Source organism: Narcine bancroftii, chromosome 4 (genome assembly GCF_036971445.1).
Source record: "Narcine bancroftii isolate sNarBan1 chromosome 4, sNarBan1.hap1, whole genome shotgun sequence".
Lineage (NCBI taxonomy): Eukaryota > Metazoa > Chordata > Chondrichthyes > Torpediniformes > Narcinidae > Narcine > Narcine bancroftii.
The window spans coordinates 252,866,096-252,893,281 of record NC_091472.1 but is presented as its reverse complement, the minus strand read 5'-3'; the positions used below and the strand labels follow the sequence as shown (position 1 = coordinate 252,893,281).

Genomic DNA, 27,186 nt, shown 5'->3' with positions numbered 1-27,186 from the left:
CTGTGGTGTCCCCGAGAGTCTATGAGAGCATCCAGGATGAAGCCACTTACGCTGCAGCCATGAAGGTGTTGAAAGGACTCTACGAGCAACCGGTAAACAGGGTCTACGCCCAGTACAAACTAGCGACCAGGAGGCAACTGCCTGGTGAGTCCTGTAGAGCTTATAGCCAAGCACTAAGGGCACTGAGCAGAGCCTGTGCCTGCTCAGACAGAACTGCTGCTGAGACCACCGTCTATCTAATTCGGGATGCTTACGTGGCCGGGCCTGATCGAATGAGGTGAGGCAGCACCTGCTAGAGCACGGGGGAGAAAACCTAGAGGACGTGATCTGGATCACAGAGACAATGGAGGATGCGGTCTTAAGTATGGACGCTTACTCTCAGGACTGGACCCCAAGCTATGAAGTGAGTAGGATGCCCTCCCTCAACCCTACTACCACGGCCCACCGATGGCCTGTTGGCCACCGCTACATTGCCTGATGCGACCCTGAAGTGCTACTTCTGTGGGAGGGATAAGCACAGCAGGTCCCAGTGTCCAGCGAGGAAAGCCAGGTGCCAGAAGTGCCTTAAAAAAGGCCATTTTGCTGTAGTCTCACTCCAAAATGGCCACCGTCAAACACAGCGCCTCATGTAAGGCCCGTCACCCTCCCATTCAAGCATCTCTTCAGAGCTCTTGTCCAATAAGAGCGAGAGCTCCACCGCGCAGCAGCGCCTAATGTCACGGGGCAGGTGTCAAGCACGGAAGGTACAGCCCACTCTCACCGCGATGATGTTGGAATACTTAGACCTCCCACACGGAGCAACGACTGCCCAGGCCCAAGCCCCGACTTCAACGACCGCTGCCATCACTGCTACCAACACTGCCAACCAGGTACCCGCCGCTGACATTGCCGCTACCGCCGCTGCTGACCAGGGACCCGCTGCTGCTGACGCTGTCGACCCGGTATCCACCGCCGTTACCACTGCCTGACTGCCCCACCACTGCTGACTGCAAGCAGTGACCCCCAGCACTTACTGTTGGCTGGCTGACACCCCCAGCAGGCTGCAGGCAGCAGCCCCAGCTCCTCCATGCTGACAGCTCCAGCCCGACTGCTTCTGTGATGTCACCAAGCACATGTAGTGCATTTCAGGCCCGGCGCTGTGTGACGTCATCATGTAAGACTCCACTGTTCCCAGCACAGGTCTCTGCATCAGTGACCCTGGTCCAGGACTGCCCCCATCCCCTTACAAAAGCAATGGAACTGATTAAACTGCATGGACACCATACCAATTGCTTATTTGACTCTGGGTCAACCAAGAGTTTTATCCGTCCAGACCTGGCCCACCATTGCAGACTCGTTATTCTCCCCACTGACCAGAAGATTTCATTGGCGACCAGATCACACTTGATTGGGGTAAAGGGATATTGCGTGGTGACCCTGAAAGTCCAGGGCATCAGATTTACCGATTTTTAAACTGTTAGTCCTCCTCCAACTGTGTGGTCCCGTATTGCTGGGACTGGATTTTCAGTGCCAGTTCCAAACTGTTTCCCTGCACTATGGGGGGTCCCATTCCCCACTCTCTGTTTGTAACCACTCCACCTCAGAGGCCTCCTGCCAATGACAGCCCACACAACCCACACCACCAGCCCCCGCGCCCCACTTGTAACCTCTCCACCCTCCGGGTCACTCCTCCAGCACTCCTCGCAGACCTCACCCCTGGCTGGAAACCAGTGGCCACCAAAAGCCACTTAGTTACAAAGACAGGAAATTCATCACAAGTGAGGTGTGCAGACTGCTGGAGGAGGGCATTATCGAACTCACCTCAAGTCCCTGGAGGGCCCAGGAGGTGGTGGTTAAAAATGGGGAGAAACTGCGGATGATGGTTGACTACAGCCAGACAGTCAACCGCTTCTCACTTCTGGATGCATACCCCCTCCCACTGATCATGGATGTGGTGAATCAGATCGCCCAATACAGTGTGTTCTCCACCATTGACTTGCGTTTGGCCTATCACCAGCTCCCGATTCGCCAAAAAGACAGACTTTGCACGGCCTTCGAAGTGTATCAATTCCTCAGGGTACCCTTTGGGGTCACGAATAGTGTCGTGATTTTCCAGCGGGAAATGGACCGGATGGTAGACCAGAAACGGGCTAACAGCTACTTTCCCGTATCTGGACAATGTCACCATCTGTGGCCATGATATGCAGGACCATGATGCCAACCTCAAGAATTTTTTTCAGAATGCGATTCGGCTGAACTTAACCTACAATTTCATCAAGTGTGTCTTCTGGACCACTCGGCTTGCAATTCTAGGTTGTGTGGTGGAGAATGGGGTGGTAATGCCAGACACTGATCGCATGCATCCCCTCATGTACTTGCCCCCCCCCCCACACCAAAAAGGCATTCAGACGCTGCCTGGGTTTCTTTTCGTACTATGCCCAATGGGTTCCACACTATGCCAAAAAGGCATGGCCACTTATCAAGACCACCTCCTTCCCCCTGTCAACCGAAGCCAAAGCGGCATTCGACCGTATCAAATTGGACATCGCCGTCGCACGTCATCGACGAGTCCATTCCATTCCAAGTAGGGAGTGATGCATCCGATTTTGCACTAGCGGCCACTTTGAACCAGGTTAGCTGGCCGGTAGCCTTCTCCAGGACCCTCCAGGGCCCTGAGAGCCGACACTCCTCTGTCGAGAAGGAGACCCAGGCCATAGTTGAGGCAGTACGTCGTTGGAGACACTATCTCACTGACAGGCGCTTTACACTGCTGACCGACCACTGTGCGGTCTTGTTCATGTTTAGCAATACCCAAGCGAGGTAAGATCAAGAGTGACAAGATCGCTAGGTGGAGAATCAAACTCTCCACCTTCAATTATGACATACTGGTAAACTTAACGACCCGCCAGATGCACTCTCCATGGGGACTTGCACCAACATAGAACTGGACAGGCTGCAGAGACTCAACAGGAGATCTGTCATCCAGGGGTCACGAGGTTCGCGCACTTTGTTAAGGCTCACAACCTTCCCTACATGGTGGAGGAGATTCGCTCCGTCCTGAGCCTGCCCGGTGTGTGCTGAGTGCAAGCTCCACTTCTTCCATTCGGAGAACACCCACGTCATCAAAGCCACCCGACTCTTTGAATGTCTAAGCGTGGACTTCAAGGGGCCCCTACCGTCGACCAACCATAACACCTACATTCTTACGGTGATCGATGAGTATTCTCACTTCCAGTTCACTGTGCCCTGCTTGAACATGACCACCTCTTCAGTAATAGAGGCCCTGCACAGCATCTTCGCCATCTTCGGGGACCCCAGTTACATCCACAGTGACCAGGGGTCCTCATTTATGAGCACCGAGCTGCGGCAGTACTTTCTGGAGTGTGGTATTGCTTTGAGCAGGACCACCAGCTATAACGCAGGTGGTAATGGGCAGGTCGAAAGAAAGAATGCCACCGTCTGGAAAGCGGTTACGTTTGCCCTCCGGTCCAAAGGCCTCCCCACCACTCACTGGCAGGACGTGCTCACTAGCACCCTACACTCCATCCGCTCCCTCCTATGCACCGCGACCAATTCCACTTCCCATGAAAGGATGTTCTCTTTCCCGAGGAAATCCAAATTGGGAACAATCATGACGGCATAGATCACGGTTCCGGGTCTGTCCTCCTGATACTCAAAGAACAACGCTTTGGTTGACCAAGTGACGCTGCTCCATGCGAACCCGCATTATGCATGCTTACCCAGATGAGTGGGAGGACACAGTCTCAGTAAGGGACCTAACTCAAGCCGGATCGAACCCAGCATTGCTCCCAACCCAACCTCCTCCAAATCTTTCTCCCCTAGGTTTCGTGCTCGAACAGAGGGATCAGCACCACCCCACCAACTCAGGCCAGCCTGTCGACAACGGCGTTGGGGAATTGAGCAAAGCGGTGGCTGCACCCAACAAGCCCTCCAGTGACACGACTCCAGAGAGCCCAATCCCAGCACCACGGCGGTCATGCCGGATGATCAGTCCCCCCGACCATTACAGCCCCTAACCTCCCACCAGTTTCCCCCCTTTTCTTTTTTACAGCCCTCCATTCACCCTGGGGTCAGTTTTCAAAGAGGGGGTGAATGTGATAGTATGGATTCTATCACCAATATGTATATGTATATATTGTGGTATAAGATGGTCATGATTGGCTGAAAGTGTAGCCACGCCTTCTGGCAGGTCTTAAAGGGTTGCTCCTAGCCAGACCCAGATCATTCTGGACTGGTCGACCTACATGTGATACGCTCCAGTCTTCTAGTTAATAAAAGCCTTGGTTTGGATCAACAAGCCTTTGATTCTTTTGAAGTGCACTACACAGTGATATCAGGATCAGGTACCGAGCAACGTTGAGTTCTATGCCACTTGACCGTTTGCTGCAGTGGAGTCAGAGATGTTTCAGCAAGACACTAGGGAGCTTGATGGTTGCCAGCCAACCCATGGAGAAACTCTGAAGGACTCTTGTGGGGTGCAACTTTGTTGTCAATGAGGGCTTTGAGTCCCATTTGGTCCAAGCATAACAAAAGATTCCACATCTTTGCCAAACCTTCCCGATGTTTCAGCAGCTATGAGTGTATTAATTAACAGATTAAAAAATTTCTAATCTTCTAGTTGGCAGGTGGCTCTATGAGTGTGCTTAGAAAGTTTTATGTATTAGGAGTGAAAACACAAAGTGCTGGAATAGCTCAGTATGTCAAAGAGTGTCCTTTATGTAGCAAATGTAAAATACATAACCAATGTTTCAGGCTTGAGCCCTTCATGAAGGTATGGAAAAATGTTGTCCAGTGTCCGAACAAAAGAGTATGGGCAAGGGGTGGTCACAAAGGCAGGAAATGATAGGTGGGGGAGGGAGGGACAGCAGCGATCGGTGAAGAGGGTTGGCTGTGTAGGTAAGGGGGAAGGGAAAGAAGGCAAGCAAATTTAGCAGAAAGCAGAGAATTCAATGTTCAGGCCATCTGGCTGGAGAGTGCCCAGACAGAAAATAGGGTGTTGTTCCTCCAATCTGCAGGTGGTCAGGGTGGAATAGTACGCAAGGCCATGGACAGACATGTGAGCTTGGGAGTATGACACAGAATTGAAATGGTTGGCTGCTGGGAGGTCACTGTTGTTGCGGACGAAGTAGAGATGGTGAGCAAAGTGATCTCCCAATCTGTGACCGATCTCTCCAATATAGAGAATGCCACAAAGGGAGCACTGGATGCAGTAAATGAGTCCTGTGGATGTACAAGAGAAGTGTTGCTTCACTTGACAGGCCTGTTGGGACCCCAGACCTGGTTGAGGGAGGAGGTGTGGGTGCAAGTGTTGCACCTCCTGTGGGCACAGGAGAAATGCCAGGGGTGGGGATGGATGTGTGCACGAGGGAATCCCGGAGGGAGCGGTACTTATTGGAAGGCCAAGGGGTGAGGAGAAGGAAAAATGTGTCTGGTGGTGGGATCCTGTAGTAAGTGCTGGAAATTCCAGTGGATAATGTGTTGGATGCGGAGGTTTTGGTGGTGGGGGGGGGGGGGGGTGGTCCGTGAGGATGAGGGAGATTCAGTAGCCCCTTTCACACTGCCAACCCTCCTGTGAAGTGGGTAAACTTACCGGGCATACTGGCCTTGGAGGAGCCTTTCCTGTTGCACCATGATTTACCTGGTTAATTGGCAACCCGGAATTTTTGGGGGGGGGTCAATGCAAGAGCAGGTTGTGCTTTCATACAGCCAGAAGGCGATAACTCGGCTGGGCTCTGACACTTGCCACCCCCCACCAACAGACTAAATTAGCCAGTTAACCTACACAGAGTCTGTAGTGTGAAATATGTTTGTTGCATCTGGGGGCATCCTAATATGTATTCTTGGCTTGGCTTCGCGGACGAAGATTTATGGAGGGGTAAAGTCCATGTCAGCTGCAGGCTCATTTGTGGCTGACAAGTCCGATGCGGGACAGGCAGACATGGTGCAGCGGTTGCAAGGGAAAATTGGTTGGTTGGGGTTGGGTGTTGGGTTTTTCCTCCTTTGTCTTTTGACAGTGAGGTGGGCTCTGCGGTCTTCTTCAAAGGAAGTTGCTGCCCGCCGAACTGTGAGGCACCAAGATGCACGGTTTGAGGCGATATCAGCCCACTGGCGGTGGTCAATGTGGCAGCCACCAAGAGCTTTCTTTAGGCAGTCCTTGTACCTCTTTTTTGGTGCACCTCTGTCTTGGTGCCCAGTGGAGAGCTCACCATATAACACGATCTTGGGAAGGCGATGGTCCTCCGTTCTGGAGACGTGACCTACCCAGCGCAGTTGGATCTTCAACAGTGTGGATTCGATGCTGTCGGCCTCTGCCATCTCGAGTACTTCGATGTTGGAGATGAAGTCGCTCCAATGAATGTTGAGGATGGAGCGGAGACAACGCTGGTGGAAACGTTCTAGGAGCCGTAGGTGATGCCGGTAAAGGACCCATGATTCGGAGCCGAACAGGAGTGTGGGTATGACAACGGCCTTGTATACGCTAATCATTGTGAGGTTTTTCAGTTGGTTGTTTTTCCAGACTCTTTTGTGTAGTCCTCCAAAGGCGCTATTTGCCTTGGCGAGTCTGTTGTCTATCTCGTTGTCGAAACTGTGAGTAGGAAAGGGCTTTGGCAAATACTAGAGCGCCTCGGATGCCCCCCAAAGTTCCTCAACATGGTTATCCAACTGGACGAAAACCAACAAGGTCGGGTCAGATACAGCAATGAGCTCTCTGAACCCTTCTCCATTAACAATGGCGTGAAGCAAGGCTGCGTTCTCGCACCAACCCTCTTTTCATTCTTCTTCAGCATGATACTGAAACAAGCCATGAAAGACCTCAACAATGAAGACGCTGTTTACATCCGGTACCGCATGGATGGCAGTCTCTTCAATCTGAGGCGCCTGCAAGCTCACACCAAGACACAAGAGCAACTTGTCCGTGAACTACTCTTTGCAGACGATGCCGCTTTAGTTGCCCATTCAGAGCCAGCTCTTCAGCGCTTGACGTCCTGTTTTGTGGAAACTGCCAAAATGTTTGGCCTGGAAGTCAGCCTGAAGAAAACTGAGGTCCTCCATCAGCCAGCTCCCCACCATGACTACCAGCCCCCTCACATCTCCATTGGGCACACAAAACTCAAAGCGGTAATATGTATTAGGACCTTAAGAAAAGCCCCAGGATCTTATCTGATGGACCAAATGAACACCCCCCTGTCATCTCCTTTGCTGAAGCAGCCCCTGATTGTTGCACAAAGCTGCCTGGTTAACTGTGCCCAATTAATGCATGGGGCTTCCTACCGCATTTTTGCAAATCACAAGGTTTCTGTGACTCCTGCTTCTTAAATTTCAGTTAAATCCAGCCATGGCAAGCTGTTGCGAAAGGGAAATCATTGATTGTTTTTCATCTTGCCACAATGCAGAAATGCAAAAATGCTGAGTTTTCTAGAATAATGAAGGCAAATGCCAATTGTTTTGCTTTTAATAGGTTGTAAAACAAAAACTTAGACTTTTGTGTCCAACAATCTCATTTTGTGGAAGAAAACTCTAAAAGGCAGTGCCCCCATTGCGCACCTGCCCCCCCCCCCCCCACCCCGGCCAATGTGGAAACATCACAGGTTTTCTTCTTTCCTTAAGGCAAAGTCAGTGTTTGACCAGATGGAAAAGGCTGAGATGTTCTCAAAACTGGATTTTTATTGAGTTGGAGCAGTGTAGGTTTCCAAAGGTCTTGACATATGAGGAGGAGCATGAACAAGGGTTACTGATGAGCTACAGGGTCAAGCATGTTCTTAAAATGAAACTCTTCAGGAAAATTGGGCAGTGGCTGGGAATGGGCTTGAAATGAAGTTATGCAATAAATCTTTTGTGATGCTGACAGGTCACAATGAATTCTGCCATATTTATGCCCAATAAGCAGAAACAAGTTTGTGATTATTTTTTTCCCACAGATCACAGTCTGAGTGTTGAAAATTTTTAAGAATCTGGCTATGTCTGCTCTGTGATTGAGATTGTTTAGTGAAGGAATAAAGAACCAGTGGATCCAACATTATAATATGCGTATTATAATCTGGTAATTCTCTTGTGCTTTACTGACAGTTCATACCGAATATGGATTGTATCAATCCTTTCACAAGTGCATTTTATCCAAGCGTTTAAAAATTATGAATATTATTATTAATATTTTGAAACAGCTATAGTTGTATCTATATATGAGTTAATTGCAGTATAAAAGGGTCCCATGGGATCAGTTAATTTCAGAAACCTTCAAGGGTATTAATAGGGTGGTTACAAGTTAATGTCTTCTTTGGCTTGGCTTCGCGGACGAAGATTTATGGAGGGGGTAAAAGTCCACGTCAGCTGCAGGCTCGTTTGTGGCTGACAAGTCCGATGCGGGACAGGCAGACACGGTTGCAGCGGCTGCAGGGGAAAATTGGTTGGTTGGGGTTGGGTGTTGGGTTTTTCCTCCTTTGCCTTTTGTCAGTGAGGTGGGCTCTGCGGTCTTCTTCAAAGGAGGTTGCTGCCCGCCGAACTGTGAGGCGCCAAGATGCACGGTTTGAGGCGTTATCAGCCCACTGGCGGTGGTCAATGTGGCAGGCACCAAGAGATTTAATGTAATTCTGTGAATTAAACAGATAAGCAGAGAAATCTTAGCTGAAAAGCCCTTAAATTGAATTACATTGTATTTCTGCTTCAAGTTAAAAAAAAGTTTGATGTCTCTGTTAAATGTAAAAACTCAGTGCAAATCTGCTGTTCAGTTCTGAGTGACTGCAGAGAAAGGAGATGGCAGACTCCCTTGAGGAGGAAGTCTATCACTGCTGCTGCTTCACGTAACTAAGAGTGTGATTCCAGTGTGAACTCCACTCTGGCTTAAAAAAAATGCCCCGGGGGTTCCTCAGGAGTCTTAGGCATTTCAAACATTCAATTAATTAGACTCTACAGGGCCTGCTGCTGCCTGTAGTATTTAAGTGTTTAAAATGTAATGCCTTGGAGAGAATGAGTGGAAAAATTGGAGTCTGGTAATGTATACTTCAGCTGGCAATCTGAGATCAGCTGCTGCCGTATGTATCCATTCCTTGAGTTCTGTGCTGTTTCCTGCCACCTTGCCCTTGAGCTTCTGGCCAGCTGCCTCACCATGCAATTGCAATGTAAACAATTATAATAAGGCTTGTTTTATTTTCCAAAGATATACTTTATGCATAATATACACCACAAGTCCAGTGGGGACGTATCTATCTTCACATTCACTGTATCAACTCAGTATATTCGACAGCAGAAGTGGTGGATGTAGGTTCGATTTCAACATTTAAGGAAAATTTTGATAGGTACATGGATAGGAAAGGTATGGAGGGCTGTGGTCTTTTGCAGTTCATTGGGATTTGGAATTAGACAGAATTTTCTAGCATGTTCTAGATGGGCCAAAGTGCCTGTTTGTGTGCTGTTGTGTTCTGTGGTTCTAACTGACTCAGAGAAGGATTATTCAAACAGCCATTCAAAGTAATGGGGGCAAGACAACTGTAACAGACCATGGGATTGCAATAAGAAAAAAATAAATAACAGCCTAAGAGATTGGTTGAGGGTTTCATTCAGAATCTGATGGCTGTGGGAAAGAATCTAAGTCTGCAGTCAATTTCACCATCTTTAATCTCAATGGGAGGAGGGAGAACAAAGTGGGTCTGGGGTGGAATCATTCCTTCAGTGTGTTGGCTGTGTTGCTGAGACAGTGGGAGGTGTAGATGGAGGGGAAGGAGGTTGACGTGGTGTTCTGAGCTGTGTTCACCCTTCTATAGCTTCGCGTGTTGCTGTAACTGACGTGGTCTCTGACATTGTTATAACCATATAACATATTACAGCACGGAAACAGGCCATTTTGGCCCTTCTAGTCCGCACTGAACTAAGGTCTTTCCTCTAGTCCCATCTACCTGCACCCTGCCCCTCCATTCCCCTCCCATCTATATACCTATCCAATCTTTCCTTAAATAACAAAATGGAACCTGCCACCACTACTTCTCCCAGAAGCTCATTGCACACAGCCACCACTCTCTGGGTGAAGAAATTTCCCCCCATGTTACTTCTAAACTTTTGCCCCTTAACTCATGACCTCTTGTTTCAATTTCTCCTACCCTCAAGGGAAAAAAGCTTATCCACATCAACTCTATCTATCCCCCTCATAATCTTAAATACGTCTATCAAATCCCCCTCAACCTTCTACGCTCCAAGGAATAAAGACCTAATCTGCTCAATCTTTCTTTCTAATCTAGCTTCTGAAACCTAAATAACAATTTTGTAAATCTTCTCTGCCCTCTCTCTACCTTATTGATATCCTTCCTATAATTCAGTGACCAGAACTGCACACAATACTCTAAATTTGGCCTCACCAATGCCTTGAACAGTCTCAACATCACAGACCTCTTATCCATCCCCCTAACTATGGTACATAGTTACATATGGTACATAGGCTACATGGTAGTTTAGAAATGGAAGAGATTTTGCACAGTAATCAACAAAAAGTATTTTCCAGTTAAACACAAGAACATAAGGGTGGGGAGAGCCAGGCTTAAGGACTTAAAGAAAGGCATCAAACTAAAAGCTCAATTATACCAAGTCACAAGAGCGGTGGGAAACTGGCAGGTTGAGAAAACTTTAAAAAGCAACCAAGATCCACAAAGCAAACAACACAGAAGGAGAATATAGATTATGAAAGTAAACCAGCACAAAATATGAAAATAGATAGGAAAACTTTTGACAATTATATAAAAATGAAAAACAGTGGCTGAAGTGAACTGGGGTCCCAATATGAGAAGAAGATTAATATTGGGTAATGTGGAAATGATTGAGGCTTTGAATGACTACTTTGTACCAGTTTTCATGGGTGAAAGGTGCGTCTAAGATGCCAAAAAGATGTTGTAGATGTGATGGGAGGTGAGCACCTTGAGACAAGGGGCAGTGCTGAGCAAATGAGTTGGTCTAAAGGTAGATAAGTCCCCTGGTCCTAATGGAATGCATCACAGGGTACTGACAAAAATGGAATTTATAGCAGAGGCATTTATCGGATCATTTTGGATACTGTTTATTGTGTAATAAAGAGAACTGTAATATTACATGAAATTGCCTTTAATCTGCCATAAGGCAGTCAAAGATTTGGCATTATCAGTGGTTACAGTCAGATAAAGGGAACCAAAAGAAAGTCTCCTCAGAGTTACTGAGAGTCTGCCTATTCGCCTCCAGCACCCCCGCAGCCTCTGCAGCCACAAAAGATTCTAGTTCATTTCAGACTTTTAGCAACCCAAGCACAGATCCATGCCTCCAACATGACGAAGACTTCAGCATCCACGACCCTTTGGGAAGCCTTCTTGCCTTCAGCACCCCTTCAAGTCTCAGTTCTGATACCTGGTTCCCATGAGCCAGTCTCCAGCAGCCCGCAGCCTGGTGTGAGTCCTTTGACCTCAAGTCGCCAGCAGGACACCAACAGCTCACTGCCTGTGTATGTCCTTTAGCTGCAGAGCTCCTCACTGGTCCACCATCGTGGTCACTGTCCATGGGGCTGTCTCCTCTGCTGTGATAATTTACCAACATTTTTTTGGAGTCTAGGAAGGTGTCAGCAGATTGGAAGACAGCAAAATTCATGCCACTGTTTAAAGAAGGATGTAGACAAAAGGCAGGTAACTGGAGACCAGTTAGCTTAATGTGTGTCATTGGGAAAATGATGGAAATGATCATTAAGGAAGAAGTAGCAAAACATCTGGATAAAAATTGTTCCATCAGGCAGATGCAGCATGGATTCAGGAAGGGAAGGTCATGTTTGACAAATTTACTGGAGTTATTTGAGGATAAAAAGAACAGTGAATGATGGGTGGAGGTTATGGACTTGGATTTCCAGAAATTGTTCAATAAGGTGGCACATAAAAAACTTGTACCTAAATCTCTATAGAGCAGTAATAATGGCAAGTAACACAATAATGTAGGGAGTAGTGCATAATAAGTCAAGTAATGTAAGGTATAGAGAAAAGTACAATTTAAAAAAAAAACTGTACAAAGGAATAATCTTTCACCAGTGAGATCAGTTTAAGAAACTGATTACAACAGGAATAAAACTGTCCTTAAATCTAGAGGTTTATGCTCTCAAGCAAATGTATTTTCTGCCCAATGGAAGTGGAGAAAATAGAATTAGATTGGGGTGCAATAAGTCCTGTAATATGTTGGTCACTTTCCTGAGACAGCAGGAGATGTGAACAGTCGATAAAAAGGATGACTTCAGCTGCATTTATTCATTCTCTGCCGATCAGTGTCTGCACCAAGTCTGGACAGGATACTTTCAGTGGTGAACCGGTAACAAATGGTAAGAGACCTCGGGGATGTGCCGAATTTTTTAGGGGTTCTCAGAAAGTAGAACCTTTAGTGCACTTTCTTGCTTGTAACATTTGACCAGGACAGTTGTTGATGATGTGTACTCCTTTAAAAACTTGAAGTTTTCCTTCTTCTCAGCGCTGTTGATTTATACTTGGCCATGTGGTCCTTTCCATCTCCTGCAGTTATCTGCTTTGTTTTATTGGCATTGTGGGAGAGGTCATTGTCCTGACTATGGCTGCAGACTCTCTTCCTCCTTCCTGTGCTCCGCCGTCTCAATGTAGAGATACAACCGATGACTGTGATGCATCTACAAACTGGTAGATGGAGTTTGGACAGTGTTTTACCACGTAGTCATGGATGTATAGGGGACTGAATACATAACCTTATGGGACACTGGTGTTCAGGATTTACTTGAATGAAGTGCAAGAGGAACACCGCATGTCAGGCAGTGTCCATCAAGGGTGAAACCCAGTTAACATATCATCTCAGTGAAGCAACCTGTGATGATGACAGGTGACCTCTTATTTTCAACATTCCCTTTCAAATTACCAGCATCGCCAAGGTTTTGTGTTTTTTGATTACATTTAAATGAAGTGTTTTGCAAAATTTCAATTGAGTAATGTGCAAAGGATTCATTAGTGGTCTGTTTTCTCTTGTACTTGCTTCTAGCCTTTCTGGCATTCGTGCTCTCCAGTCACTCCCACCCCTGCCTGGCCACATGTTATGTTCTTGATGCATCTGATAATACCTTTGCATCACAAAATAAATGTTTGGAGAAATTATTGACAATTTACATGGCACAGTTGGGAGTATAGCTTTTCAAGAATGGTTCTCTGCAATTTTCCATCCTTGCATACATGTACACTAGAACATCACACGCAAGTGCACTGAAGAATATTTTTGCATTGGTCCCAAGCTCTTGTTGTGCAAATTTATGTTAAACTTTTCTTGCATATGATCCACATTTGGAACCTTGCTCAACAGAAGGTCCAAATGTACATTTGGTCATGGAAGCTGAAGTATTGATTGATTGTCTGGTCATTAAAATTAATAGCTTTCTGTTCTCCTGAGCCAGGATTCTAAGGTTTACCCACTTGTTTCTCAATATATCCAAGGCTGACCTTTGTAGTACTTGGATATGTTGAGATAAAACAATGCATTAATTTAACATTATCATTAATATCTGAAGCATTACGCTTCAGTGCTTAACAGGAATAGTTAAGCCTGGCTTCTGCCTGCAGGAATGATTTTTGCTTCACGTAACATTGTTCCTAAGTATTGTATGTGTAACGAGCCAGTGCACTCAACAACTGGTGTTTTACAGAACTTGAGTTCACTAGAAACTGCGGAAAGTTTTATAAGTTTTCATTGTTCTAAACAGTCCCATATGGTGGAATTTTCATTCAATGCTTAAAAATTGATGCCATAAATTATTTCAAAAGATGTTTAGCCATCTATTGGACTTTAATTTATTTGCCTTTTTCTTTTTACTGTCAATGTTCATGAGTTGATTGGAAAATAAAAAGTCACTTTCTCATAGTTGAACACTTAGAGCAGTAAAATGGAATAAGGTGACTAGAAATAGCTACTGAAGTGGATAAATCTGCAGTGTAAGGAGTTGGTTTATAATGAATATACCACATCTTTCTAATGTCCCCGATTTGTTAGAAATCCACATTTAATCATTACACCTGCTCCCTATAAATGTATTACGCAAGTACAGCACATTATTTGCCAATAAATTAATATTTTGGCCACTGATCTTGTTTTGCTAGCTCACCACCAGTCACATTTTCCTTGCTTCTCTCATCTCCACCTTCTGCAGGGACCACTTCCTCTGTGACATCCTCATCCACTCCTCCCTTCCCACCAATTGCCCCCTTCGCACCTATTCCTGTGACTGCAGGAGATGCTCCTCTTGGTCCCACACATTTGGGGCTCCAAACAGTCCTTCCAAGTGAAGCAACAGTTCACGTGAACTTGCAGGGGTCATCTACTGTAGCTAGTTCTTCCATTGTTGTCTCCTCTGCATTGGAGAGACTGGAAGCAGATTGAGAGATCACTTTGTTGAGTACCTCAGCTCTGTTCACCGCAATAGAGGGGATCTTCCAGTGCCTCCCATTTCACATCCCCATCCCATTCCCTTGCTGACATGTCTCTCAATGGACTCTTGCACTGCCAGTCTGAGACCAGCCAGAAATTGGAGGAATAACTCCTAATATTCTGTCTAGGCACCCTCCAACTGGATGGCATTAACATTGACTTCTCCAGTTTCCATTAGCCACCACCCTACCCCCTAGTCTCTTTTCCTATAGTTCTCTCTCTCCTTTTCCCTCTGTCTCCTTTATGCCTGCTCTGCATTTACAGCCACCCCTCCACCCACCCCTATCAATACTCACTTTTCATCTCTCCTGACCTCTTCTCCCTATCCAATTATCACCTTCTGTCTGTTGGTCTGTACTCCTCCCCCTGCCATTCCTTTTATTCAGAGGCTGCCTACTTCTTCCCATACCTTGAAGAAGGACTCAAGCCCAAAACCTTAGTAATATCTTTGCCTCCTATGGACTCTGCAAGACTTGCGGAGTTCCTCCTGCATTCCTGTGTTCCATGTTTTGCTATCTGCTGGTGCAGAATTATTTGTGAGTGGCTAGGCAGCTAGTCACTCCTAACAGGTCATTGAGATGTTTTATTTTTAAACGGTTATTCTGTTAACCTGTTATTTGACTATTCACAAATCCGGATAGTTTAGCATCTGGGAACATTTCCTGAAATTCACCAGGGCCTCGATCTCCGCATTGTTTTTAAGCATCTTGGTTACACTGCAAAATGTGGCATGATTCTGTAAAACAATGAGGTTTTTTTTAAAAAAAGAAAATAAATGAAAAGTATTTTCATGTGTTAAATGGAATATTATCAAATAGTCCAGAATATTTTCTTGTCCAGTGTCTCCAAAGCCCTGAGTGTGCCAAATATTTGGGGTTTTATTGTCTATTCCAGCTTCCAGTTTGCACGCATATGGCTTGCCTCTCCTTCTTGGACTGATAGACAGTGGCAAGCAACCAAGCTATTTAAGAATTTTGATTGGTGTTCTGTACCAAATTATTTCCTGATCAAACTCAAAGCTGCACTTGTAAGTTAGTCTGGTGGCAGATGCCCACAATTTGCAAGATGAAATGATGTTTTTATTGCATTGAAGACACCATCTGTGAAATAAAACTGCTTTTAGTTCCTATGCAGCTCACACCTTCCTCAGAAGCAAATTTTGAAGTGAAATGTACTTTTGTGAAGCATTAATCACTTTTCTTGTTTCAGGGCCTTCATTCACTTTGAAGGTGCAGGTAAATGATGTGGTCAACCGTCATTACCTCGACAGGGCCGTTGTTGACGTCTTTGTTAACTTCACAAGAACTAACTCGGCCCTGACCGAGGATGGTGGAGGAGTGGTTTTCAAAGTACCTTATACACTGGGCCTCACCCTGACTGTCACAGCGCGCAAAGGAGGCTACTTGCTGGCTTCTTTGCCTTGGAAAACTCAAAGAGTGCCAGGTAAGCACTCCAAAGTTCTTTCCTTTGTCTAGGTTGAGCTCCACCCAAAATCTTCTGGAACTGAAAGCAGCCTAATCCTTAATCCATGTCAGTCTGTATTGCACTTGTAAAGTGCCTCACTAGCTGTCAAGGTTTGGGATGTCAAAAAGGATATGGAAGATTCTACTTTTTGTTCAAGACCCAGGCTTGTGCCTACCAACAGCATAATAGATTTGATTGATCCATAGCTCAAAAATAAAGTTATTATTATTTTGGTGTTGCTTTAGACAGAAATTCTTTGACTTTTAATGATTTCATTGAGTAGGAAATTATAAACTATCTCATAAATGGTCTTTGGCATTAACTCAGTTGCCTCTGTTCTTGGTGTTTTGATGTCATAAATAATCTCATGTTTTTAAGATTAATTATTCATCAATGTAAGTTTACATGCTGGAACAGGACCAGAGCTTTGCACATGAAGCATCACAATTAGGATAGGAGAGGCGATGTTCCATCAGGATTGTGTTTTGGCTTCTGTCATGCATCCAATTTTGGGTGCAGATTTCTTACGATCCCATGACTTACTGGTCAACGTTAAGTGGAGGAAGTTTGTCAATTCCGCCACTTTCCAAACATACCCTTTGATATGTAGCAAAGGGCGAGTTCCCCAGCTCGGGGTGCACATCCTACACAAAGACACCCATGCTGCCCTGCTCAACTCATTTCATGGTGTGCTCTCTCTTAATTTCAATACCTCCACAATGGTCCATGTTGTGTCCCATTACATCGGCACCTCAGGTCTGCTGATTTATGCTAGGGCTCGTTGTCTCCCGCCAGATAAGCTGCAGCAGGCAAAGACAGAATTTACTACCATGGAGGAATTGGGTATCATTCCAACAGTCCTTGGGTGTTGCCATTACACATGGTGCCCAAGAACACCGGTGGATGGAGACTCTATGTCAATTGCCGCAGGCTCAATATTATAACTACACCTGACAGATCCCCATTCCTCATATACAAGATTTCACTGCTCACCTGCACAATTTTTCCAAAGTCGATCACGACGATGGATATCGTCAAATCCCAGTCCAAGCAGATGACATTCCCAAAACAGCAATTATTATTCCTTTCGGACTGTTTGAATTCCTCAGGATGCCATTTGGGTTGAAGAATGCCACTCAAACATTCCAATGGCTTATGGACGCTTTGGGCAGGGATTTAGAGTTCACTTACATCTACTTCGATGACATCCTCATTGGCAGTCAAAATGAGGTGGTGGTAGTGTAGCGGCTGTGTAACAGGCCAAGCGGGCACATAGTTAGATATCGTGTGGCTCACCAGTGAACGCGTGGAGCTGCGGACCAGGCCGTTAAGCACTCTCCTGGGCAAGGACCATGTACATGCAGTACTGTGCGCTGAGTAATGGTACTCTGGATTGCTATGCCTCTTTCTAGAGGGCAGGGCTCCCACCAGGTTTACTTTAAATCCGTCAGCAGGAAACACATGGTGAATCTAAATTAGGTATTAAATAAAATCACAAAAAGCAACATACCAAAACATCCAGAGATCTTTCTTCTAAGTAATATAAGAAGTAAAGAACTTGGACTCGATTTGGATGGAGCTCAAAAAAGATTTATTATGATAGCCTTAACTGTGGCAAAAAAATTTATTATGTCAACCTGGAAATTAGAAGATAGCCTGAGAATACAGCAATGGTACATAGAAATGAATAAATGTATTCCATTGGAAAAAATAACATAATTTAAGAAATAACATCACAGTATTCGAACAAATTTGGGAACTGTACATGGAACACAACAGAGAAGTCCTACCGCAGACCTCCACCGCCTAAAATGACAGAAGGAGAAGAAGACGAAATGAACTGACACAGTATGTAAAAGTAGACGACACAAATTTCTTGTTTATTTTCATTGTGTGATGACATTGTTTAATGGGTTTAATGTATCATATATGTTGAACGTTGAGTGGGTGGGGAGGGGGTGTGAAGGTGGGAGGGAAGGGAGGGGGGAAAAGGGGAGAAAATGACACTGTATATTCAAGAGGGAAATGTTTGTGTTTATTTTGGTCAGTATGGTTCATAGGGTGAAAAATATTAAAAAAAAATATTATGACATGTTATCTGTGACCCTGGCACAGACACCATTGCTGTTGAGTTATACATCCCTCCCCTTTTGTTCACAGAATGCTGGCTTGCTGTGTTAAAAGGTGCATTTTCCTGGGAAAATGCCAGCTTTGTTCGGTTCGTTTCAGTGTGAACCACCAATGCTGGCATATCAGAAGCTCTTCATAGCAGAAATACCTCGCAAATGCTGTTTTTTTTTAAAAAAAAGCTTGCTCCATAGAATGCTTGGATGTAATGTTGTTCAGGGCTTGAAATATAGCTTGATGTAACCATTTGTGTTAAGGTTGGGCTTTTGTTTGAGGACTTTTGCTGCCTACTTCCACACTGAAGCTTTGCACATTAAGAATTTTTTTTTTTAATGTCTGGTTTCCAGTTTTTGCAGCTGTTACACTTTCGATGATTCCGCAAAGCCGAGCAAATCTCTGGTTATTTGAAGATGTTATCTTACTAACAGGAGGAAAAATTGGTAAGTAGAATAAGCAAGTGCTTTAGCTGGTTCCCTTTCCCTAGATGAGTGTGACAAAGATATGGTAATTGGGATGGCTCTGTTAAAACCAAATGTATGTGAAGTGACAAAAATAATTGCGATACTTTTCATTCAAAATTTAGCGATACAGCACGGTAAGAGATCTTTCCAGCCCACGTGCTCGTGCTCCCCAAGTACATCCGTGCAAAGGATTAACCTGTTCACTCTGTACATTTTTGGAATGTAGGAGGAAACCGGAGCACCCCAAAAAAAAACTTATGAGTTCATGGGGAGAACATACAAACTCTTTACAGGCTGTGCCAGATTTGAACCCAAGTCACTGGTGCTGTGATAGTGTTATGCTAACTGTGCTGCTCTCTTTTCCGCTGCGCATTGTACACATTGTGGTTCAGGCTCCAGCTTCTCTGCCCGTTGGCTCACATAGTCCCAGAGCTGAGTGGTGAGGTTCTGAGCAATGGCGAGCTCTTCAGCAACATCACTCTACCATGGAGGCAGCCAAAACAACCTTCTGGAAATCTGATCACAGTTGACAAAACCCTGCCTCCGGTCTTTGTTCACTTTTAGAATCAATGAAGTGTCCCAACCTGAAACCATTTCCCTCCTCAGTTGCAGCCAGACCAGCTGAGACCCTCTAGCTTCTCTTCATTTGTCCTTTTTTTTCACTTTTCATTGTTTCTGAATCTCAGCATAATCCAGGCTATAATAATCATGGTTATACAAGTTCTCCCCTGACTATGAATGAAACGTAAAAGTCTACAGATGCTGTGATTGTTGTAAAAACACTCCGAAATGCTGGAGGAACTCAGCCGGTCTTTCAGCATCCATAAGAGATCAAGATATATTGCTGACATTTTGAGTCTGAGCGCTTCTTCAAGGCCTAAAATGTCAGCAATATATCTTTTCTGTTTTTTGCATAGAACGTGCATGATTTTTCTGTTCTGAAGACCCTCCCTACCTTCCCAGAGTGGCCGTTCACACAAGAACAACCAAAACTCCAATTATCTGTATCACACTGCAAGTTTAGACAGAATACCCGAAGTGCGGTATTTTTGTAGGCTGGACATCCTATTCATTAGCCCGTTGTTCACTGAACAACTACAGTTCAGCTTAGACTGCAGGCAATCGTGAAAATTACTAGGGGTCGAGGAAGAAAAATTTCGAAGGAGAATGAGTCCTTGTTCCCGTTCTTTTTTTTTTAAACTTTATTTATTTGTTCAAAATACAGATAATAAGTAACATATATAACAATAAACAAACCATGAATATTATATATATATATATATTAAAAAAAGGAAAGAAAAAAAAGGAAAGAAAACTCCCCCCCTCCTCTTTCAGCCAACTCTCCTAAGGAGAGCCATAAAGAAAAGAGAAAAAAATAAAGAGAAGTAAAGCATACATATTAAAATCTAGTCAATATAAATCAAAATATAAATATTCTGAATATAACAACCACCAATTAATTAAAAAAACTATAGTTACCCGTGAAACATGTGTAATTTTTTCCATTGTTAAACAATATTTCATCTCATGATGCCATCTATTAATATCAATCATATTCGTATCTTTCCACGGACTAGCAATACATTTTTTCGCTACAGATAGCACTAAATACACAAAAACAAATTGAAGTTTATCTAGTCCCAAACTGCACGAAAAAAAATTACAACAGTATTACCACATCTAAAACACAAATCTGATTCCTAAAGACCATATTTTTTCAATTTTTCAGGTGTTAAATATAATTGATGCAAAAAATTATAATTAATCATCGCATAACGTGCATTTATCAGTCTAGTTACACTATCATAACAAATATCTGACCAATCATCCTCGGAAAAAACCAATATCGACCTCCCATTTACCTTTAAATTTATCCCATCCCTTTTTATCCATACCATCCTGTAATATTTGATACATAACTAAAATATAACCCTTCTCTGGAACCCTCATTAAAAAAAGTCTCAAATTAAATCATTTCAAGTAAAATCATATCTCTACCGAACACATGTTTTACCAAAGATCGAACTTGATAAAAATATGCTTGCGCTTAATCGGACTGTTTAAACCCTGAACATTAAAAGTAGCAAACTTCAACTTTGACATATCCACTAATATTACTAAAAACTAATAATATCAATATATAAAGACTCAGATCAACGTAAATAGGCCCTCCAATAGGAGAAAAAGAAACCACAAATTAAAGTCTAAAATGGAAAAAAAAAAGAAACCCCCCCCCCACCAAAAAAAAACTACCAAAAGGTAGTAATCCCTAAACAAAAGTTGGGTGTGGATCACCCACCAGTGGCTGATGACTAGTAGAACATAGAGCAAATTTCTCCCTCCCCAACCAAACAAAGAATAACAACAAGATATTATAATGACATAAAAAGAAAGTAAAAATAAAAAAGTTCTTCTATTCATCCAAGAGATTCCAGACTCAACGACCCCATTTCAAGGAAACGGACTCTTTCCATTCCCATTTCTCCCATTTCTGCCATTTCTTCCATTTCCAGAACAACCAGATTTTTCTTTAGGAGACAATGGTGGGCTACGTCTTTGTCCTCTTACATCTGGCAACGAGTCAGCAAAACTCATTGCTTCACGCTCATTCTCAAAAAACCGAGATTGAAAGTCTCCACAAAACACCTTCAACATTGCCGGATAGCGAAAAGTAGACTTATAACCTTTACGCCACAAAACTTCTTTAACTGGATTAAATCGACGCCGACGCTGAATAACCTCTTGACTCAAATCAGGATAGAAAAAAACTCTACTATTCTGAATCATTAATGGAGCTTGTCGTTGTCTTGCGTTTTGCACTGCTAAACGAAGTATCATTTCTCAGTCCAAATAATTCAAACATCGAATTATCACAGGTCTCGGTGGTTGACTAGGCAGAGGTCTTCTTCTTAAGGCTCTATGAGCTCTTTCCAATACCAGACCTCCAGAGAAAAATTCCTGCCCCAGTATTTGTGGAATCCATTCGGTAAAAAGACGAAGAGGATCTTGTTCTTCCATACCTTCTGGCAAACCAACAATCTTCACATTATTCCTTCTACTTTGATTCTCCAAATAATCTACTTTCCTCTCTAACTCCCTCTCACGTTCTCGCAATTCTTTAACAAATTTTTCCACCTCCAACACTTTTTCTGTATTAGAAGCCACTTGTTGACATTTCAAAAAATCAGCCTGAAATTGTTTAAAATTCTCACAAGATGCTTCCACACGTATTTTAACAGTATCCAGTTCCAAACTGAGCCTCTGAGACATTTCATTCAGCGTAGGCTGAATGATAAGACTTAGCTGTTTACATTGTAATTCAGAAAAGGTCAGCCCTGCTTTCTCTTGCGTAGTGGCAGAACCAAGTAACTGCAGCTCCTGCTGCATCTCAACCACAGGCAGTTTAACAGTTTTACTACGGGTCTGGACTCCCAGCGACGGCACCCCGACTTCCTCAGGGGGCCGATGCTGTTCTCCCCCCGCAACCCGTTGTTGCTTCAAAAACTCACAAAAAATACCAAAATATTCAGATTGGAGTATATCCTGGGGTATTTCAAGCAATGGAGTCGTCTTCTTGCGAGTCCCCTCTGTTAAAGTCGGCAGGCTGCCAGGATCGGGATCCACATCGGGAATACACGCACCTTCCTCCTGAGAACGGGTAATTCCAGCGATGTCCTTCTCCTGATGAGTAGTAGTCATTTTTTCAGCTCCCACAGGCAATCTCTGTGGTTTAGGCTTGAAATAAAGCAAACCTGAAACTGTAGCAGACTGTTTAGGCCCTAAATCTTCAACACTACGAAAATGTAGTTTCTTCTGTACTTGAGGTTTAATTTTTTTACCATTAATAGCCATAACAATTCCTTGATACTTTAAACTAAGTTTAAAAAAAATTTAAACCTGAAAACAAAGAGTTAAAAACTGGTTCTTAAAAGTCTGGCCAGAGAGGTCGAGATTATACGTCTAGACTCTACGCCATCTTGCCACGCACCCCCTTGTTCCCGTTCTGATCTTTTTTACACAGACTGCATTCTGGGAAATTGGGAATAATTTCCCGGAATGCAGCGACTGTGTGTATATATTTTTAAAAAATGATGTCTCCTATAGACGCTGAAAGACAGGCTGAGTTCCTCCAGCATATTGGTGTGTTTTTACGACCATGAATATGCAGATCTGTTTTGGGTATCTCCTTGCATTTACTGGCATTGTTTTTAACCTAATTCGAGTTCCAAATCTCTTGTATTCAATGGAACACAAACAGAAAATAGTGGAAACCCAAGATGTATATAGTTCATCCCCACAAGATCTGCTCCTTGCTCAGTCTCTCAAAACGTGACTGAAGTTAACACAGAAGTGAGGTTCGGTTCAGATGATTTAAGGGGTTTATTTAACTACTGAGCATCAGGAGCAAACAGTTTTGATCAGATGACTTGGTTCCATTTCGAATAAGTAATGGAAACAGTGCAGCTCTCTCTCCGCTTGACCATTTTCTGAACTGAAATGGAACATTCCCTCTTTAATTATGACTGCCTGAAGCAGAACCTCTTCCTGCACGTTCCAAGTTGCAACATTTTGCTGCTTAACGACACTTAAAATGCAAATGAAAACAATTTTCATTGTAGTGATGAGCGTGGCTGGTAGCTAGAACACTGGACTTAATTCTTGGAGTAAATTTCATCTGAATTTGAGCATACTACCATCAAGCATCTGTTACTTAAACACCTTTAGAGCCAAATGCAATTCAGTAAAGGCATGGTACTTATTATAAGAAAGACACGAATCCTCCAATGTCAATAGTTCTCTCAAGAGTGGATATCTATGAGCTATGTATAAAAGGGTCCCAGGACAGGAAGCAGATGTGCTGGGACCCTTTGGGAATCCTGGAAGATTTGAACAGAATCTGGATCTAGGTTTCAAAGCCAAGGCGAACATCTGTAGGGGAAGCATTGCTGAGCTTTGGATGTCCACAGGGGGGCAGTGAACATTGAAAATACAGATCTATCAGCGAGAAGTGTGGGTTACTCTGCATTGTGTGCTCGAGAAGTGGAGAAAGGATTTTTGAAAAACTCAGCATGTTCTTTTTTAAATTGCATTTCCTCATAATTTTCCAGTATTTCAGTCAGTTTTGTGAAGTGGAATCCACCCTCATCCTCCCCAGCACAAGTACATGAGATCACTGGAGAAAGCTGGGGGTGGAGGGAGCAGTGTATTAACAGTGAGGTCATGATGAGAAGTGTATGTGTTTTGCTTTAATATTTACTGTGCCTGTGAGAACTGGGGGTGTCTTTGGGAAATGGTCATGAGCAGTGGGAATCAAAGCAGCAGTGGCTATGCTTTAACAGATGGTGTTATTTCTGGTCTGATTTTCTTTGAAACATGAAGTAATCAAATAGTATGATTGTCCAATAACACCAAATGATGCTAATTGAGTACATGAACTTAGTAAATAATACCCATTGCCTTAGTCTTATTAATGTCCTGTGGACTCTCACCCTTTGTTTTATGAGTAAACAATTCTGTGTGTGCCACTCTCCCTGTCTGATCTTGAAAGGTCAATCCTTGCATTGGGCAAATTACCTCAATCCTTATCTACAGATCCCTTCCCTCAGCCATGTAAACACCTGAGGTGAGGGTCAAAGGCAAGGATGGATGCAGACTCAGGAAAATTTCTCTGCAATGCTCCATGATGATCAACACCAGTCTAAAAGATTGCATTGATCAAGTGAATGATGTTGTTCATAGGCTACGTATCTAATGCAGGCAAGTGGACTGAACTGACAGATTCATCTCTCAGTGGGCTCCAGTCTTCCACATCTCACTGCTAGTACAGAAGTCCAGAGTTTCTGGTTTCATGGCAGGTCCAACCAGAACCATCAGCAAAAGGCAGTGCCATCTGAAGTTGTCAGCTGTATTACAGAGGGGGCTTCTGCATTTTATATATAACCATATATAACAGTTTATGGCATGGAAACAGGCCATCTCGGCCCTTCAAGTCCACGCCGATTGTAAAATCCTACAAATCTGCAGGAACATAGATTTTGCCTTTGTGAACTGGAGGTGTCATTGGGAAGTGGTAAATAGCTTGACATGATTTCCAACTTTGTAAAATTAAAACATTAGCTACTGTTCTTTGTGAGCAAAGCTTTCATTCCTATTGACACCCGGAACTGCTGTGCTGTTAGTAATTGGATCAGTTGTTCTGGATTTTCTTTTCCATTTGTTGTAATCAAAGTTCTTGTGTTTTTTAGATGACGGAAGATATCCTAGTGTCCAGTTCCCAAAGGGATCGCTGAAACTACCGAAGAATACATATGTTTCTAATCTGACAGCCTATCTCACAGCTCCGCAGCCTCCCTGGCGAACGGACAACTTTATCCATATAATGGGAACTTTAATGAACAAATCAAGTAAAGGCTTAATCATTTCTTCTGATTGCAGCTTTTCCATCTTGTCAGTCTAGATTTATTGCAATGTTATTTCTATGACATATTGGTACCTTGAGGAGTAGACAAAACATCCAGAGTGCTGGAGAAAATCAGTATAATGTGGTGCAAGATACATTTGCTGTTTAGAGTGTGAGACAATGTCTCCTCGCAGCCTGCCTGCCTGTGGTTTATAGATAGAGTTAAAATTTGGTGTTAATTCTTCTCTTTTTATAATATATAGCACTGGTTGGTGTAGATGTGAGTTTGGGTGAAGAATCATCACAGATTTGATGCAGAAAATGAATTTAAAAAAAATCAAACCACTTGTAGACCTATAATTTTCTGTAGTCAGTCTGGCTCCGTGAGGTGCCAAGTGCCAATTGTGCCATTTTAAGAGTGAAGGATGCAGAAAGGAGCTAACCATGAGCAAAACTGCTATAATTTTTACTGCTTATTGGTGATAATGCTACACAAGGTGAAACGGTAAAGTGGTACTAGCTGACTTGTGAGCTGTGGAGTTTATGAAATAAATCATCACTGGAAATAGTCCCACTGAGAGTGAACAGGACTTTGCGTTGTTTCAAATTTTCCACTCAAATTATCAGCCAGAGGATTCCACCCTTTTTACATGATTTATACGCTGTATTAAGCTTTTCCATCTTTTTTTTTCCCTTCAAGGACCCATTTTCACTAAGTCCCTTGGGGTTCTGGCTAAATTGTTTTTCCTGATGCGTGATCCCCTCCCTTCCTTGGGAACAGGCTCATGTAAAAGCCCAACAAAATACTTACAAAAATAAGAAAGGAGATATCAGCTTTATTGACATTGGCTGAGAGATGTACCTTGGCATCGGAACAAATGCTCTGCCCATGAATTAGCTCAATAGGGTTTTGTTTCCACCTGAGCTTGTGTGCGTTGCTAAAGATGGCATGTTTGTCAGTGTAATGCCCTGCCAGTACTGCACAGGCATCTGAGCTAGATATTGAGTTCATGTCAAAATTGGGGCCTCTAACTCAGAAATGCAGCTCAGCCTTATTATTTTAATCTTAGCATTAGCTTCATGACTTTTCATTAAATAATTGTTCTAGAATGTAATTGAGACCAGTCTTGATCTCTATATTAGGCTGAGGGCAAGAAGGGCTTTGGGTACTGAAAGCTTCCTGATTATATTGAAGGTTTAGATCTGGGGCTCAGGTTGCCAATGGATCAAACGGGGGTCTAAGCAGCTGCAGCGTGTGTGGGAGTACTAGAGGCGGATTCACAGATCTCAGTGTCTGAAGGGACTCCCTTTTACTTCTCTTTCTCTTTCTGTTAGATTTCAGATTTATTTTCACATCCAGCCTTGAGATTCTTTTGCCTGTGAGCAGGGTCGAATCACTAGTGCAAAAAAAAACTGTACACAATGTACACATGTAAGCAAATAAGGGAATGGAAACAGACTGTGCAATACAGAGAGAAAAAATGTGCATAAGTCCTTTAAAATGAGTCCCCGATTGAGTTTATTGTTGAGTCTGATGGTGGAGGGATAGCATTTGTTCCTGAACCTGATGGTGTGAATCTTGTGGCTCCTATTCCTCTTTGCTGATGCTAGCAGTGAGAGCAGGGCATGTGCTGGGTGAAGGGAGTCCCTTCAGACACTGAGGTCTGTGAATCTGCCTCCAGCACCTTCGAAGTTGGGGAGAATTTTGCCTGTGATGTCCTAGGCTGTGTCTGCTACCTTTTGCAGGGCTCTATGCTCGGGCCGTTAGAATTAGAATTTTGAAGATTAGGCTACAATTATCACTGGCAAAAGGAAATTTCAAGCATTTTATATTATTACATGACAATAAAAGGAATCTTGAAGAAAAATAATCATTATCCTACGATAAAATGGGCTTTTTTTGTGTTGTAATTAGTTTGTTTTTCTTTGCAGACGCAGCAGAGGTAATTAATTCTGAGAACCCGAATATTTTGCTTAAGAACACAATGTGAGATTCAGTTTGGCCCAGATTAATGTGCAGAACATAAATGAACAAATCCATGGTAACCTAAAATAATGCTTCTGTCTGCAGTTGACTCCAAATTAATCATTCATATAGCAGCATTCCTAACTGGTTTGACTGTCTTTATAATATATCAGACCAACCCTTGCCCTGGCTCACCCCCACCTCTCTTCTACCCCTCACCTTCCTCGCTCTTCCGCTGGTTACCTCTACCCTACCTTGTGGACAAGTACAGACAGACAGTATGTCAAATGGCCAGCCTACCATCTCTGTTGCACAACCCTCTCTCAGAAGTTCAAGGAACAGATGCA

At 43.7% G+C, this 27,186-nt stretch overlaps 1 protein-coding gene across 1 annotated transcript in view; it reads left to right on the top strand.

Moving 5' to 3' along the window:
* The window catches only part of fam171b (family with sequence similarity 171 member B), a 50,110-nt gene that overhangs the window by 15,342 nt on the left and 7,582 nt on the right, over positions 1-27,186 (top strand). The window contains exons 2-4 of the mRNA XM_069934769.1: positions 15,631-15,864; positions 18,360-18,452; positions 24,719-24,877. Coding sequence (XP_069790870.1) covers positions 15,631-15,864; positions 18,360-18,452; positions 24,719-24,877 — 486 coding nt within the window. The remainder of the gene's footprint in view (positions 1-15,630; positions 15,865-18,359; positions 18,453-24,718; positions 24,878-27,186) is intronic.